Consider the following 17054-nt stretch of genomic DNA (forward strand, 5'->3'; position numbering starts at 1 on the left):
ACCTTCCCACAAAAACTCCAGGCCTAGATGGCTTTATTATTGAATTCTTCCAAATATTTAAGAAATAGTACCAGCTATTAGTTTAATTGTTGCTCCTTTCGATGACTTTTTGTTTTTTTTCTGGCAGCTTTAAGCTTTTTCCATCTTTGGTTTGCAGCAGTTTTACAATGATGTGATTTCATGTGGTTTTCTTTTGATCCTGTTTAGGGGTTCATAAGGAATCTTGAATCTGTGGTTTGATGTTTCTTATTGATTTTGTGAAATTTTCAGTCATTATCTCTTAAAATACTGCTTTTTTTCTTTGTCTTTTCTTTCTGGACACTGATTTACTGTTAGATCTCACTGTATATTCTGTGTCACAGATTTTTTGCTAACTGCTATATTTTCATTGTTTTGTCTCTTTGCATCATTCTGGATATTTTCTTCTAACTTATGTTCATTCACTAATTCTCTCTTCAACCATGCCTGTTCTGTTGTCAATCCATTCATTGATTCTAATTTCAGCCATGGTAATTTTCAGCTCTAGTATTTCCATATATTTTTAAAAATATAGTTTTCAATTCTTTGCCCAAGCTCTCCTTAGTTTGTGTCTGAAAACTGCAATATCTGGATATCCCGCAGATCTGTTTAAATGGAAGCTTCTGCTGGTATTCATTGTTTCTTGGTGTGGCTTTTTATTGTGTCCTACAGTGTACCTGCAAAACTTTATAGATCTATTTTGAGGCTTACTGCATTAATTTTCTATGGCTGTATAACAGTATTACCACAAACTAAGTGTCTTAGAACAATACACATTTATTATCTTAGGTCCTATGGGCGAGGGGTCCAAGCACAGCTCAGCTGGGGACTCTGTTTCAGGGTTTCACATTTCTGCAATCAAAGTGTCAGGTGTGGTCTCAGCTGAGGTTCCACTGGGAAAGGATCCACTTTCAAGCTCACATGGTGGCAGCATATAGTTCCTTGCAGACTGCTGCACCAAAGACCTACTTCTGCTAACTGTTGTTTTTCCTCGGTTGTTTTTCATGTGGCCCTCTCCCAAGGCCAGTTCATAACATGGCAGCTGGCTTCAAAGTCAACAAGGAAGAGTTCACTAAGATGGGCATTAGAATATGATGTAAGCATGTGTACATAATCACATAGAGACCTCATCATCTTTGTGGTATCCTATTCATTAGAAGGAAGTCATATTTCCCCCTCTCCACACACAAACAAGGCATACCAATTTCAGGGGTTGTAGGGGGCCACTTTGGAGTCTGTCCACATACCTAGGATGTTAACATCCTTTTGAGAGAATTTAAATTTGTTTCTGCCAAGCACCTGGGAGCTCTAAAAAATCATAATTTTCAGGGACTAAGAATATTCAAAGCTGAGCTGCCATCCCTGTGTAGGTATGCTTATTTCTGGATCATTCTTACTCCAACTGGATAATTCTTACTTGTTTCGGAATTGTTAGTCAAAGAGGAAAGGTTTATCACTGCAGGCCTCTTCCCCCTGGTAGCACGACATTGTCAAGATAACCACTCAGCATCTCAGACAATAATTACAGAATTAGCCAACACTTCTAGGAAAAAGCAGCTCACCTACTGGGGTTTCTGTGCTTTGGTAGCAATTGTTCATTGTTATCGGCTCTCTCAAGGCTTTAAGCAGATGTTTTAAAATTTTTGTTTAGCTATCAGCTTTTCTAGATGTGCTCTTTAGAAAATCTGGTCCAAATTACTTGATCTACCATTATAATAAATAAAAGTCTTATGTGTTTTTTTTTTTACAACCATAATTCGTAATTTGTTACTGGCCTCGACATATAGAGAAATAATAATCTATAAGAGTAAATGTGTTTACATGTAATCTAACCTGTTAATTTAAAGATTTATTTTTTGAACCTGAAAGACGAATTACAACCTACCCATTCCACCCCCCCCCCCCATGAAATTATACTGAACGTTTCTATTTCTGGAGCTTTCCATGGTGGAAAAGAAAAATTCTAATATTTTACACAATGGATATATATGCCTAAAACACAAGAGCCTAGAAATTAGCATGAAATTATAAACCTTTTTACATCACTTGCTATTTTGCTAACATTCTACATGAATCAGTATCTTAAATATTGAGTATTTCTACAAATTACATATTATATCACTCAAGACTGCATAGTAGAAATAATACACTGATTAAACCAGTATACTGGAATTATAGTTGTGATACTAAGTTTAAAATATTTGAGAAACATTGATTTGTATTTAATTTTAAAAGTCCGGAATTGATGAAAACTTGGGTAATAGATACTGCATCCCTACCTTTTAAATACACTAACTTGGGTGCTAGCTGGTTTGGCTCAGTGGATAGAGCATCAGCCTGCAGACTGAAGGGTTCGGGATTTGATTCCCGCCAAGGGCACATGTCCAGGTTGCAGGCTCGACCCCCAGTAGGGGGCATGCAGAAGGCAGTCAATCAATGATTCCCTCTCATCATTGATGTTTCTATCTCTCTTCCTCTCCCTTCCTCTCTGAAATCAATAAAAATATTTTTTAAAAAAAATAAAATACACTGATTTGGGAATAGAACAGTGATGGTGAACCTCTGACACGTGTGTCAGAGGTGACACACGAACTCATTTTTTAAATTTTTCTTTGTTAAGTGGCATTTAAATATATAAAATAAATATCAAAAATATAAATCTTTGTTTTACTATGGTTGCAAATATCAAAAAATTTCTATATGTGACACGGCACCAGAGTTAAGTTAGGGTTTTTCAAAATGCTGACACGCCGAGCTCAAAAGGTTCGCCATCACTGGAATAGAACATTATATATATTTGGGCTATGTGAATGAAGCATCAGGTTTATTTTTAAGATCTACAACTATTGGACATGCTTTTGAAATAAATATCTAAGAAAGTAAAATATATGACTATTCTCTCTGAAGAGAATAATCTATCAACCACCTTTGGTAGCGACCACTAGTTGCACTTACCTTAATTCTATACTCCTCTTTTTTCCAATGTTTTCCAGGCAAATGGCCATCTGGAATAAAAGCTATATTTTTCATCCTTCCTTGCAATTAGGTAGGGGCATTGTGACTGAGTTTTTGCCAATGCAATTTAAATGAGTGTGCAATTCACTACCTTCCTTCTTGCTGGCCATAAAATATTGATATGGGGGTTGGAGCTTGAATAACAATCTTGTATCATGAGTTGGTAGCCAAGTGCTGAAGTTGGTAGAGCAAAATAGCAGACTTGAGAGATACTTACCTCTGGAATTCTTTTAAGTGAGAGGAAAAAAAATCTTTTTTTTTTTTTTTAAAACCATTGGCATTTGGGATTTTAGTTTTATGCTGCTGTACCCAATCTTAACTGGTACACATTTCAATTGTTGGCATATTACTCCTTTATTAGAATTTGCAAATGAGAAATTATTTCAACACCCGAAGACCAAACTACAACACAAGATTCCATAGGCTCAAGATTTTGAGACATTCTGGAAAGAGTTTTCTGTAAAGTATATCCTTTCCGTGGCATGGCAACATCATTTTTCTTTAAAAAGGTTATTGGGCAAAGATCATTCCCACCATCACCTATATAAACAATCTGTGTATAATTCACTCCTTGTTGTAACTGTTTATCTACAAATTCTACCAAAACTACATTTTTGCAAAGGTTTTTGGGGCACCTATTGCAAGAATGAGCGTGATAATTTTCCACAGTGAGATGCCCACTGCCATCAAAAGCTGCTGGATTTGTAAACACTTTATCAAACACATCATGAAAATTGGTAGCTTCTAAAACCCAATCAATGAAGACAGAATTTGAATCTGAAATAATGATGCAATCAAATTTGTCCTTGTTCTTTCTTATGAAGTTTAAAAGCTCCACCATCCCTGGAGTGAAAGGCATTGATGTCATTGTTCTTTTCATTTCATCTTCTCTTACACCTTCCTCTCCCAAATACTTAAAGACTCTGCCCATAAATTCTGTCCAAAATCCTTTTTTGTAAGAATCCTGTAGTTCATTAGGAAGCTTTTTCTCTGGGGCACATTGTACAATCCAGGTGTCACTATTGTCATCTATGATTGTATTGTCAAAGTCAAAAACCAGCAAAATTTTCATGGTTCCAAAACAGATTTAGGTTACCCTGAAAAAGAAGAAATATTATTCCCTAAATACTCTGTTTTACATATATAGCTATTACTTAACAAACATTACTGAGCGTTAAACATAGGGTGAATCTGTTAAAACATAGGGTGAACATAAACAAATTAAAATAATTAAGCATTTTTGGACCACCATTTAAGCATATTTGCCTGAGAAGTAAAGTTCATATTTGAGTATTTTAAGTGAATGGAAAATAGAATATCTAAAAAGGATATCCACGGTATTATTGTGATCCTGTGGGGATTATTCCTTGAGCATTTAGAATTAAGCTATTGAGAGAAGTAATGAAACAATTATTCTCTTACAGTCTTATTTAGAAATGTTTAAATAATACAGAAAAATGTATGCTAATTACTCATTTTTATCATTACAGCCAAACTTATTAGTTTAAAATATCTCTATATATAAAAGGCTAATATGCAAACTGTCACCTCAGGAGTTCGACCGAGTTCAATCGCTTGCTATGATGCATGCTGACCACCAGGGGGGCAGCACAGAATGAAGGAGGGCCCCAGGGCCGGCAGCTGGGAAAGGAAGGCCCAGGCCTGCAGCCTGAAGGCCCGGATTGGCCCTGATCGCTGGCCAGGCCTAGGGACCCTACCTGTGCATGAATTTCATGCACCGGGCCCTAGTTTACAATAATCTTCATATTAAACAATAGGTCTCTGTGTACTAACCAAAATTCAGACCAAACTTAACATAACATTAAATCTTGCAAACTTTAAATACTTTTTTAAAAAAGTGTTTAAAGTGACAGTACATTGTACCCCACATTGACATGAAGTGTTTTTGCTTTGAGCTCTGGTCACAGTTGTACAAAACAAATGGCTATTTTTAGATTTTCCAGTAAGACATTACTTAGTGTCTATCATGTTTAGCATAAAAAGCATTAACAATCCTGGCTGGTGTGGCTTGGTTGGTTGGGCATTATCCCCTGCACCGAAAGGTTGCTGGTTCAATTCCCGATTAGGGCATATGCTTGGGTTGCTGGCTCAATCCCTTATAGAGGACGTGCAGGAGGCAGCCAATCTATGTTTCTCTCACATTGATGTTTCTCTTAAAAAAAAAAAAAAAAAAAAAAAGCATTAACGAAGAAATATGACACATGGTCCTAGCCTCAGGGTCTACAATCTAGTTGCGAATACATAGCACATCTAAAACAATTAGAGACTAGTACGAAACAGTATATCATTAAGTATTAAATTGCACAGCACAGAAACATTTCTACCATACAGGAAAGAGAGAGAGCAAGATCATTGAGTTCGTAATGGGTAGAGATGAGAGAGAAAGATAAAGGGTTGCATAGTGAGCAAACCAGCAGGAAAGGAGAAGAGGATTCACATCACTAATTGGTAGGAAATTTGCTTAATAATAGCTCTTATTTCTGATTAATAGCTTCTAGTTGGTGGTGAGTTCTCTTGTAATGCTGGGAAATGATAAAAGCACGCTGCTTTCATTGAAGTTGTCTGGCCTATAATCTTTTTTTTTTATATATAATATTTTTTTATTGAGTTCAGAGAGGAAGAAGAGGGAGAAATAGAAACATCAATGATGAGAGTCATTGATTGGCTGCCTCCTGCACACCCCCCACTGGGAACCGAACCCGAAACCCAGGCATGTGCCCTTGACCAGAATCGAACCCAGGACCATTCAGTCCACAGGCTGATGCTCTATCCACTGAGCCAAACCAGCTAGGGCTGGCCTATAATCTTGTAGCATTTTCAATGCACAGTCTACTTTCACTCACTTCAGCTTGATATAAGGAGATTGGATTTCTGAGGGCCAATCGGCTATTTGTCCTACTCGATGAAGTATTCTGCAACATTAGCAATCACATCAAAAACCTTAAGGTGGTTATTGTATGTTGGCCTGTGTAATGATGATTAATAGCGAACAAAAAAAAGTGTTTAGCTTGAAATCAATTTCTAATATCAATGCCAATGTTAAATCTAAATGGTTACAGGATGCTGTACTTGAAATTCTAAACAAATTACTTGAAGTGGAGGTTAGTTTAGTTCTTCTGGACTAGTCGTAACTTTTGTTAACAATTTTTACGTTTATTTATTTACTTATTTATTTCAGAGAGAAGGGAAAGGGGGGGAGAGAGAGCAAAACATCAATGTGAGAGAGAAACATCAATTGGTCGCCTCCTGTATGCACCCCGACCAGGGATCGAACCCACAACCTAGGTCAGGGGTGGGCAACCCCTGGCACGCGTGCCAAACATGGCATGCCAGTAACTTTTGCTTGCACGCGAAACGCTCTCTTATAATCTTCCATTTACAATTTTTTTCTTAATATCGACTTTTTTATTTTTCAGATAAATTCAGTGTAGGTGCATCTTAGATAAATAATTTTACATAACAAGTTATCTTAAAGATCATAGACATGGCTGACTTTGAAATACAGTTGATTGAATTTCAGAGTAGCTCAATTTGGACGCAGAATTTATTGACCTTAGAGTTGACTTGGAAAACATTGAAAAAAAGCGGTTAGAGGCAGGAGTACCAGAAGGAAGTGTCGAAAATGAACTATTGAGGACTTGGAATGCCATTCCAAAAAATTTTTTTTGTTTAAAAAAACTTTGCAACAGCGTTACTCTCCATGTTTTCATCCACATACGCTTGTGAATCTTTGTTCTCACTGATGAATTTTGTTAAGTCTCGTAATAGGAGTAGCCTGACGGATGAAAGTAGTAGCTCGTGTATATCTCTGAAGGTCACGAAATATAAACCTGATGTAAAATCTCTGTCATCAGTGATGTAGCAGCAAAAGTCCCACTGATAATATCAAACGGAGTCATAAATTTTTCTGTTGGACTATCAGTGTACATGTATACATTACAAAATAAATGTGTTTTTCATCATCATATACTGTGTTTTTGTCGCTCGAATGAATTTTATTATTTCTTCAAGATTCTTCACATACGTACACCTTAAGAGATATCAAGTAGGTGTAACATGTTCTCAAAAAATTAGGGTTGGCACGCAGAAGAATTTTGAGTCAGAGATTTTGCTGGTTTTGGTACGCACTCACAAAAAGGTTGTCCACCCCTGACCTAGGTATATGCCCTGACCAGAGTGCCAAATAATCTGGACATACTTGAGTAATCACATTACTTACAATATGACAATTTCTTAAATCTTTTACTTTAAAAGATAATATAGGTCAATTACACATCTCAAGAGAAAAGAATAAATTGGTTAACAGATGGTATGAATGAACATTATCATGTAAAAATGATAATTATACAGATTACCCAAATAAAAACTATAATTAGTATATATAGAACATTTAAAAAAGAGTAGTATTTTTAGAGATCACCAGACACTTAACTAAGAACTTTATAATTATCTCATTTAACTATCATAACCCTATTAACTAGTAATTATCCTCACCTTAAAGATATGTAAACTAGTACTTAAGTATTAGATAGGTTGGTTAAGTATTAGTTAAATGGCAGAGCTGGAATTTTGACTCAGGTCTGCTTGACTTCAAAGTTCATGCTTTTAAGAACCACACTAGTGTCTAAGAAATAGAATACAGTATTTAAAGATTATTGATCAGTTTAAAAATAAAATACTAAGGTCATTTTAACAAAAAGAGGTTTAATTACATGAAAACATTCATTAAAGTACACACTACCTATAATACTATCTCTGTGATCTACTTCATAACCATTCTGAGGTTTTAGCAAGAAATTCTACAAAGAAAAGTGAAGAACCCCACAAATAAAAAAGAGATAAATAAAAATGGAAAACACGTTATTAACCAATGTTACCGTGATAAATTTAATTTAAATTAAAAAAAAAAAAGGAAAACATGGCATTTACTCACATGTATTCTCTGGTTTATTACAATAGTTAGCCCTGGCCAGTGTGGCTCAGTGGTTGAGCACTGAACCAGGAGGTCCCAGTTTGATTCTTGGTCTGGGCACATGCCCAGGTTGTGGGCTCAATCCCCAGTAGGGGGTGTGCAGGAGTGCAGGAAGCAGCCAATCAATGATTCTTTCTCATCACTGATGCTTGTCTCTCTCTCTCTCTTTCTCTCTCTCTCTCTCCCACTTTCTCTCTGAAATCAGTTAAAATATATATTAAAAAAAACAGATAGCCAGCAGGTGAAACAGAATAGAGGTTATTACCCATATAAGAGTAAGTATTCAATGTCTCTCAATTTAGAAAATCTGGAGAATAATTAATCTAGATGGTATCTCCTGTTGTGTGAATTTAGATAAATACAAGGTAAGGCAAAAGTAGGTTTACAGTTGTTTGTATGAAAAATAATAATTAATCAATACTACTACAAGAATAAACACTGTGTAGACCTACTTTTGCCCCTCCCTGTAATATCCTGAGACTCTGTATCCTTGAATCTCCAAATGCCTAACCCAGCTGCCTCTGACTGGCTCCCAGAGATTTAAGTGCAAAATTCACTTTCCCATGAATTATGGGAAAGTGAATTATGCACTTAAAAACAATGATGCACTTAGAAACAATGTAATAAATAGCAATAAGGCATAGTTGACAATTACATTAGGACTGTACCTAGACATATTTTAAATTAAATATGATTTTTAAGCATTCTGAATTTAATTAAAATTTTCTTCAAGTATAATTCATTGTTGGTTAAAAATTTCCTCAAGCCTAGACTTAATTAGCTACAAGTTACTAAAATTCCTGAACTATTGACCTAAAAATACTAAGATATGTCATAAGCCTGAAGTTAATATAGTGTCACTGCTATTAATTTCTATCTAAAAGTGAACTTTTCTTAATTTCATATATTTTATATTCATTTTTTTTACCACTCAACATAAATCTTTATTAAAAATACTTACCCAACTAAGTATTTCCAAGACAATTAATCGTACTTCAGCATAGAGTTAAATAGTCATGACAACCTTCAGTTTTCAACACCAGCCCGTTTCTAACCAACATTACTCCTACTCTATATGCATGCAACGAAGTCTTCTGGTTTGGAGCAAAGGAACAGAGACTTCTTAACTCCTAAAATTAATAAAAGTTTATTTAAGATATTTTAAAATTTGTTTTCTTATGATGCTATTTTTTCTTACATCAGAAAAGCACCTATTGGCAACAGAAAAACAAAATCTTGATTAAACACAAACCTTAAATGCAAAACGGAATGTTACGTAAATATAAGTTTTTACCTGGTGGATACAATCACAAGTGTTACACTGATTACGTTGAGAATTACAAATTCCACTTTTTCTTTTTGTTTGTTAAATAACAGACCAATACTACATTCTGTTGTCAATAAACATTCAAAGATTTGGCATACTTAAAAGTCTCAAAAATTAAGGATATGCACAAACATCCAATTTTAAGAATGTGAATCTATTTTGAAACCAATCTGTTAAAATTCCCAAAATAGTTATTAACTATTCTCTCCCACAGCTGGAGCAGTATATATGTTTTGTATATCTGCAATGTTTCCATAGTCTAACAATAACCTCTGTGCTTTTAACTAATGGAAACTAGAAACTACATAGACATCCAAGAATTGAGGACTGCTTAAATGAGACATGTGGCCTTGAAATGCTTATTGTTCGTTATAATAAAGATTTGGGTTCCTTAAGCCTAACTCCGTGTGCAGGTGACTTCTGACTCTGGGGCCGGGGTAAAACTGTTGTTCTTCTGACTACCGCTCCTGCTGTAATTCACCTCTGATCCAGGGGCCTGCAGCTGCTACAAAACTGTGGCAGGTGTTGCTAGCACGCAGGCAGGGTGGAATCTCTTTCCCAGGTCTTGACATTTTAAAAACTGTGCCTCCCAAAAACAAATAAACAACAAAACCAGGTATTTTATTAACCCCTTTCATACTTACCAGCATTCTTACGGTGGAACATCTGATAGAAAACCTGAAGAAAAACAGTACAACTACGTTAGAACTTCAGTGATTGAAAATGTTACTCCTTCCATTTTGAACAGCTCCGATTTGGTGCCTAGGAAGTACGCATTGCAGCCCACTAGCTTGTAAGGAAATCATTTCCACCTCGATGTGTCGGAAAAGTATCTTCTGAAACCAAGCCCGCACCCACTCTTAACAGATTCTGGTGTCCTTCGAGGTCTGGTTGATGCTCCAAATACATTCAATTTACTCTATTTACCAAGCAATTTAAATACATTAAAGGTCCGAATATGAACGTTCTGAGACAACATCCAAGTTTTCACCTTCTTATGTTTAAAAAACTGAGCCCCATCTGGCCCGAATTACGCTCTAGAAACTGAAGTATGTAAACATCGATTTTCTGTCAACGAACCCCTGCGTTCCCATGGCTAAGGGAGAGCGCGGCCCTTCCCCTTCCACGCGCGAGGACACCGTGGGCCGCACACACCAGCCCGGGCCCCGCTCCCCACACACCTGCCGGGTCCGCCGGGACTAGGAGGGGTCGTCCCGCGGGAGGCCGGTGATGGATGAGAATGGGGGCACCAGCCCGGGCCCCCAGATCCCCGCACTGGCCCAGGACAGGAGTCGGCAGCGGTGCGAGCCTCCGCCCTGCTCCCGCGGAGCGCCCCCGCGCCGGTCCGTGGGGACGCCCCGCTCTGACACCGGCCTTTGCTTCTCGCGCAGGCGCAGCCTGGGTGCTCCGGCCCCACTGCCCGCAGCGGCCGGTTCCTCGTTCTTCAGCGGCAGCTGCCGTCACTTCCGGCGGCGTTGCTAAGCAACTGCGCGGCATTTCCAAACACTGCAGGCTAGAGGCTGCAGCGCCCCGCCTCGCAGTCGCCTTTCCCAGTCTCAGAGCGCCATGGGCACCTCGGCAGAGATGCAGGTGCGGTTCGGAAGGCGCTCTGGACAGGCGAAGGGAAGCACGGGTGAGCTAAACTGCCCCACGCTGACCTGGGGATTGTTTCTGACCCCCCAGACGCGGGGTGAGAGGCGAGGGTGCCAGGTGAGGGGGCCTAGTCCAGGGGAAGTGGACTCCAAGTCAAAAGCAGCGTGGGGTTCTATGTAATTAGACAGTTTCGCCCTCAGATGAATCGGTAGGTGAGAAAAGTTTACATAAATACCCGACCAGTGTGGCTCAGTGGTTGAGCGTGGACCCATGAACCGGGGTTGTCCAGGTCAGGGCACATGCCGGTTTCCGGTTGGATCCCAGTAGGGGGCGTGCAGGAGGCAGCCGATTAATGATTCTCATCCTTAATGTTTCTATCCCTCTTCCTCTCCTTTCCTCTCTCTGAAATCAATAAAAACACTTGAGAAGAAAAAGTTTACATAAATAGAGGTGGAGAAAATATAAGAAGTAGGCTGACCCAATTGATCTGTATGGTTGCAGTTCCAAGAGTCTGGAGTTTACTTTACTCAGAGCTCATCAGAAATGTTTGTTAAAAAAGCGAGTGCCGCCGAGACCGGTTTGGTTCAGTGGATAGAGCGTCGGCTTGCGGACTGAAAGGTCCCGGGTTCGATTCCGGCCAAGGGCATGTACCTGGGTTGCGGGCACATCCCCAGTGGGAGATGTGCAGGAGGCAGCTGATCGATGTTTCTCTCTCATCGATGTTTCTGACTCTCTATCTCTCTCCCTTCCTCTCTGTGAAAAATCAATAAAATATATTTAAAAAAAAAAAAAAAAAAAAAAAAAGCGAGTGCCGCCCAAACCGTTTTGGCTCAGTGGATAGAGCGTCGGCCTATGGACTGAAAGGTCCCAGGTTCGATTCCCGTCAAGGGCATGTACCTGGGTTGCAGGCACATCCCCAGTAGGGGGCGTGGAGGAGGCAGCTGATCAATGATTCTCTCTCATCATTGATGTTTCTGTCTCTCCCTCTCCCTTTCTTTTTGAAATATATATATATATATATATATATATATATATATATATATATTTAAAAATCAGTGCCATTTTCTAAACTTCACAGCTGGCTGAGGAAGTGATGATAGTTGAGTACAAACAAGATGACCAAGAAACTTATGTTCTGGAATTAGTGGTGATGTTTGCACAGCTTTGTGAATAAACTAAAAGTCACTGAATGTTACCCTTTACAATGGTGAGTTTTATGATATGTGAACTATATCTCAATTTAAAAAGAGAGATTTTGTAAGCCACGGAAAGTGTGTTAACGATGACAGCTCATGGACTGATTTTAGATACCCGCAGGTCATTTGCCACTGCTTTTGTCCCCTCTCTACTCCATGAGACTGTCTAGTCATAGGCTTTCTATGTCCATCTCTTTTTTCTTGTTCCTTCTTTCAACTGTGGCCTGTTTAATTTCTGGAACAGCCACTACTAGCATTGTGTGAGAGCCACTGTGAGGAAGGGATCTTGGAAATAAGAGTGGCCTTAGAGGAGTGAACTGTACATCAATCCAGTGAATTAGAGCATGGATGTGTGAGATCATCTGTAGCTCTGATGTCAATCAGAGCTCCTTATCCTCAGAGAGATGGGGGAACTTGTCCCAACTTCAATGGCCTCGAAAGTCAAAAAACTTTCCCAGATTTTCTGTGGGTTCTCTTATTTCTTTATGCTTGCCCATTTCTACTGCTTTTGTGCTCTTGGTTCTCTTCTTGAGTCAGAGTCCATGAAAAGATCTTGAATAAGCCCTAGCTGGTTGTTCAGTGGTTAGAGTGTTGGACCGCTGACTGAAGAAGGGTTATGGGTTTGATTCTGGTCAAGGGCACAGACCTCGGTTGTGGATTTGATCCCCGGCCACCAATTGATGTCTCTCTCACTCGATGTTTCTCTCTCTCTAAAATCAATGGAAAAAATATCCTTGGGTGAGGATTAACAACAACAAAAAAAGATCTTGAATAAAACATCTCATGAGTGCAGTTACTCTACTGAAGATTTGGGATGTCACAGGGGAGGGATCACATTGTGCACCACATAGCTTCTGACATGCAGCTCTCCTTCCACGGCTTCCATCCAGAGCCTGTTCACCACTGACTAAGGAACTCCAGGCTTCAGGTCTGATTGACCTGATTGAACTGGCAGTATAATGAGATCCTCATTGTCCCAGGTGCTTCCTTTTATTTCCACCCTGTCGTTCACAGTAACAGCTTCCTATATGGCTGCTTCCTTTTGTGGTCCTAGGATGGGTGCCTATCTGGCCTTCATGCTTCCTTGTTCATATCTAGCTTGAGAGTAACTCTCAGATATCTTTACCAGAAGAACAAGAAAGAACTTTTCTAAAAGTCTCAAATAAACCTCTTCTCCTATTTTTTTTATTATAGAAATAATTATTGGCAAGGGAGATGCAAGTATTCTTAAACTAATGAGGCCCAACCTGGAAACTGTAGACAGTTCTCCAAATTACATTGCTGGTACTCAGTTAGGAAGGGATTGAATAGTCATTATAATGTCTACAATCCCAATAGGTGAACATTTCCAAAGTTATCTATAATAATAAAAGCATGCCCTAACTGGTTTGGCTCAGTGGATAGAGCGCCGGCCTGCAGACTGAAAGGTCCCAGATTCGATTCCAGTCAAGGGCATGTGCCTGGGTTGCGGGCACATCCCCAGTGGGGGGTGTGCAGGAGGCAGCTGATCGATGTTTCTCACTCATCCATGTTTCTCTCTATTCCTCTCCCTTCCTCTCTGTAAAAAATCAATAAAATATATATATTTTAAAAATAATAATAATAAAAGCATAATATGCTAATTAGACCAGACAACTGAATGACCTTCTGGACATCCTTCTGGACGACCTTAGGCTGAAGCCGTGGTGATGGGGGCCGAGGCAGAGGTGGTTAGGGGCGATCAGGCAGGCAGGCAGGCAGAGCGGTTAGGGGTGATCAGGCAGTCAGGCAGGCAGGTGAGCAGTTAGGAGCCAGTGGTCCCGGATTGCGAGAGGGTGCAGGCCAGGCTGAGGCACATGCCCCCCCACACACACGAATTTTGTGCACCAGGCCTCTAGTCCATTTATGAACTCCTACGTGGTTAAATTGAAAAATGCTTTTATAACAACCTGTTGGGTAGGTATTATTGATGTCAGCTTTAAAAATGTTGATACCAAGACTCCAAGAAGTTAAATGACTTGCCCAAGTTTGCACACTAAGGAAATGACTAAACAAGGACTCAAATCTATGTCTTTTGATTTCAAGGTGTTGTATCTTTCCATTTAATCCCAGCTGCTCTTAAGATAACAAGAATATAATTATTATTTCAAATAATTTCTAGATATACCTATATAGAAATGTCTGAGAAAAAAATATCACACTCTTCTTGAAAGTTTTTAATATTCATTTTTAACACTTTATTAGAAATAAAGAACTCCAATGAAGATCAAGTTCTCTATCCACCTCTTCTACCTAGCAAAGTAGATCTCCGGCAGGTCACCATAATTCCACACAATGAGTGGGAAAGGATTCGAGATAGCATTGATGGCATGACAAGAAAAGCAGCATGCCTTCGTGCAGAAAGAAAGGCAAAGAAAGAAATGCATCTCCGATCCCAAGAAGTGGTAAAACATTGGGCTCGAACATATGCAGTAAGTATTAACCACCCAGGAGTACATAGCACTGAAGGCTTACTTTTTTTCTTAGCACTCTTATAAATATTTTTACATATAGCTCTAGCCAGTTTGGCTCAGTGGATAGAGCATCGGCCTGTGGATTGAAGGGTCCCGGGTTCGATTCTGGTCAAGGGCACATGCCCGGGGTTGTGGGCTCGATCCCCAGTAAGGGGTGTGCAGGAGGCAGCCAATCAATGATTCTCTGTCAGCATTGATGATTCTATCTCTTTCTCCCTCTCCCTTCCTCTCTGAAATCAATAAAAATATATTTTTAAAAAATATATTTTCCCTATAAAATATAAAAATGCATTGAAACACATTTTCAACACCTTTATTTAGGTATAAGTGACATGCAATAAATTGGATATATTTAAAGTGTACAGTTTGATAAGTTTTGGCATATAGACCCCTGAAACCATCATTATAATTAAGAAAATGAACATATTCACCACCCCAGAAAAGTTTATTCATAGCCCATTTTACTGCCTCTCACTCTTCCCCCCACTTTGTCTCCTATCTCTAGGCAACTACTGACCTGCTTTCCATTATAAATTTCACTCAACATGAAATATTTTCATGTTGTTGTGTGTGTCAATTATTCATTCACTGTTATTGCTAAGTGGTGTTCCCATGTATGGATATATACCACAGTTTATCTGTTCAATTGTTGATATTTGAGCTGCTTCCAGGCTCCTATAAATAATGCTGCTGCCCTACCCGGTTTGGCACAGTGGGTAGAGCTTTGGCCTGCAGACTGAAGGGTCCCTGGTTCAATTCCAGTCAAGGGCACATGCCTGGGTTGCGGGCTCGACCCCAAGTAGGGGGTGTGCAGGAGGCAGCCGATCAATGATTCTCTTTTATGTTGATGTTTCTCCTCTCCCTTCCTCTCTGAAATCAATAAAAATATATATTTTTTAAAAAGCTGCTTATGAACTTTCATGTGTAAGTCTATGTATGGAGATATGCTTTCATTTCTCTTGGGTAAATATCTTGGTGTAGAATAGCTGAATCATATGATGTATGCTTATATATTATTATGTAAATATATGAAGGAACTTTGAAGTAAACACAAGAAACTAATAATAGTGGTTGTCTTAGAGATTGCCGATGTAAATTAGGATTGGAGGGAGTTTCACTGTATACATTTATAGTATTTTGGGGTTTTCAACCATATAACTGTGTTACCTACCTAAAAAGTTCAATTAAAAATTAGCTCATGAGTGTGACTTCTTATTTTATTTATTAATGATAAGTGCAAATACAATAAAGACTAATAATGAAAGTTTAAATGATCATATTACAATGTTCAATTTTGTAAAATTTAATTGAAAAATGAAAACAGATGACTGCTTTGGTCTTTTTTGCAGGGGATCAAAGAACAAAAACTTAAAGCCAAAAAGAAGCGTGATGAAGAAATAGAGGCCGAAAGACAAATTCTTGATCTGGAAGAAGCGATATATAAACAAGGAGAAAGAAGAAAGGCCATTGAACATGCAAAGCAATATCAATTTTACCAGACAGAAAGACTGAAAAACTTCCATGTACTACTCTGGTTTTCTTGTATTTTTATATATACTTAACATATTTATACACAATTAGATTTTATTTTCTTACAGTACTGTAATTTTTTTTAATTTTTATTTTTGTAGTCAGGACTTCTTCTTAGTAGAGTGATGAAAGAACGCGATGCTCAGATTGAATCCCAAAAGAGTAGAATAAAATCTGATAAAAAATGGGAGGAACAACTGAAACTCAACATTGAAAAAGCTCTTAAGGAAGAACAAGAAAAAGCAGGAAAACAACGCAGAGATAGAATAGCTCTTGCCAATGATCATTTAAAACAGTATGTATATATAAATTACCTTGTTTGTACCTTTCTCTTTTTCTCATGGTGGATATAGCTTTTTTTCCTGATTATAAAAGTAATACATGCTAAAATACCTACTAAGTAGAAAAAAAAAATACAGGGAAAGAGGGCAAAACTCATTATCACTCCCTTACCCAGAGGTAATATATTGTCACTATAATGCTGCAGAACAAACAACCACACCTCTAGTAGCATTCACCAATAAACATTTATTTCTCATGTATCTGGAGGTTGGTTGGGTGTGGCTGGCAGCTTTTGTTCAAACCGCAGGACTGGCTGGGTTTGCTTGTTGTGGGCAAGGCTCTGATCTGCTCCATGTGTATTCATTCTGAAGTCCTAGATGAAGGGCCAGCAGTCATCTGCGGGAAGCTTTTCTTACAGTGCTGACAGAGATGCAGAAGAATGAGCACAAGCTTGCAAGAATGGGCCTAAACCCTAAGTCAGAGGTCAAGGAAACACATGGCCTACCATGAGTCTAAGTCATAAGGCTCGGCCCAACAACATTGGAACAGAGAAATAGACTCCCATGGGAGTGGGGAGTGAGAGAGTGAGCTTTTTTGAATAATCTATT

The 17054-nt window shown here is 38.6% G+C and overlaps 2 protein-coding genes across 5 annotated transcripts in view; one reads left to right on the plus strand and one right to left on the minus strand.

Annotated features, from left to right (window-relative positions):
- Positions 1-2641: 2641 nt before the first annotated feature.
- PHOSPHO2 (phosphatase, orphan 2) lies at positions 2642-10757 on the minus strand. 4 transcript variants are annotated; one of them, XR_013996223.1, is made up of 5 exons: positions 10535-10757; positions 9998-10031; positions 8988-9156; positions 5898-6019; positions 3374-4130 (listed from the first exon to the last, which is right to left on the minus strand). XR_013996223.1 is itself a non-coding variant. In XM_081095515.1 (3 exons), exon 3 carries the CDS (start codon positions 4103-4105, stop codon positions 3380-3382), a length of 726 nt encoding a protein of 241 aa, XP_080951641.1. In that variant the 5' UTR covers positions 4106-4130; positions 9998-10031; positions 10535-10757; the 3' UTR covers positions 2642-3379. The 4 variants fall into 4 exon arrangements, 2 of the variants coding, with proteins under 2 accessions (XP_080951641.1, XP_080951642.1); XR_013996222.1 differs by lacking the exon at positions 5898-6019 and having other exon boundaries at positions 3301-4130; XM_081095515.1 differs by lacking the exons at positions 5898-6019; positions 8988-9156 and having other exon boundaries at positions 2642-4130.
- Positions 10758-10849: 92 nt separating this feature from the next.
- CFAP210 (cilia and flagella associated protein 210) overlaps positions 10850-17054 on the plus strand; it is a 32251-nt gene continuing 26046 nt past the window's right edge. Inside the window, exons 1-4 of the mRNA XM_081095517.1 lie at positions 10850-10986; positions 14366-14592; positions 15984-16157; positions 16266-16459. Of these exons, the coding sequence (XP_080951643.1) occupies positions 10920-10986; positions 14366-14592; positions 15984-16157; positions 16266-16459 (662 nt within the window). The 5' untranslated portion in view covers positions 10850-10919. The remainder of the gene's footprint in view (positions 10987-14365; positions 14593-15983; positions 16158-16265; positions 16460-17054) is intronic.

This window comes from Myotis nattereri, assembly GCF_964212035.1.
Source record: "Myotis nattereri genome assembly, chromosome: 7".
Classification (NCBI taxonomy): domain Eukaryota; kingdom Metazoa; phylum Chordata; class Mammalia; order Chiroptera; family Vespertilionidae; genus Myotis; species Myotis nattereri.

Bases quoted from the DNA above. Each gene is read 5' to 3' on its own strand.
- PHOSPHO2 (XM_081095515.1), bottom strand. From the start codon at position 4,105: ATGAAAATTTTGCTGGTTTTTGACTTTGACAATACAATCATAGATGAC.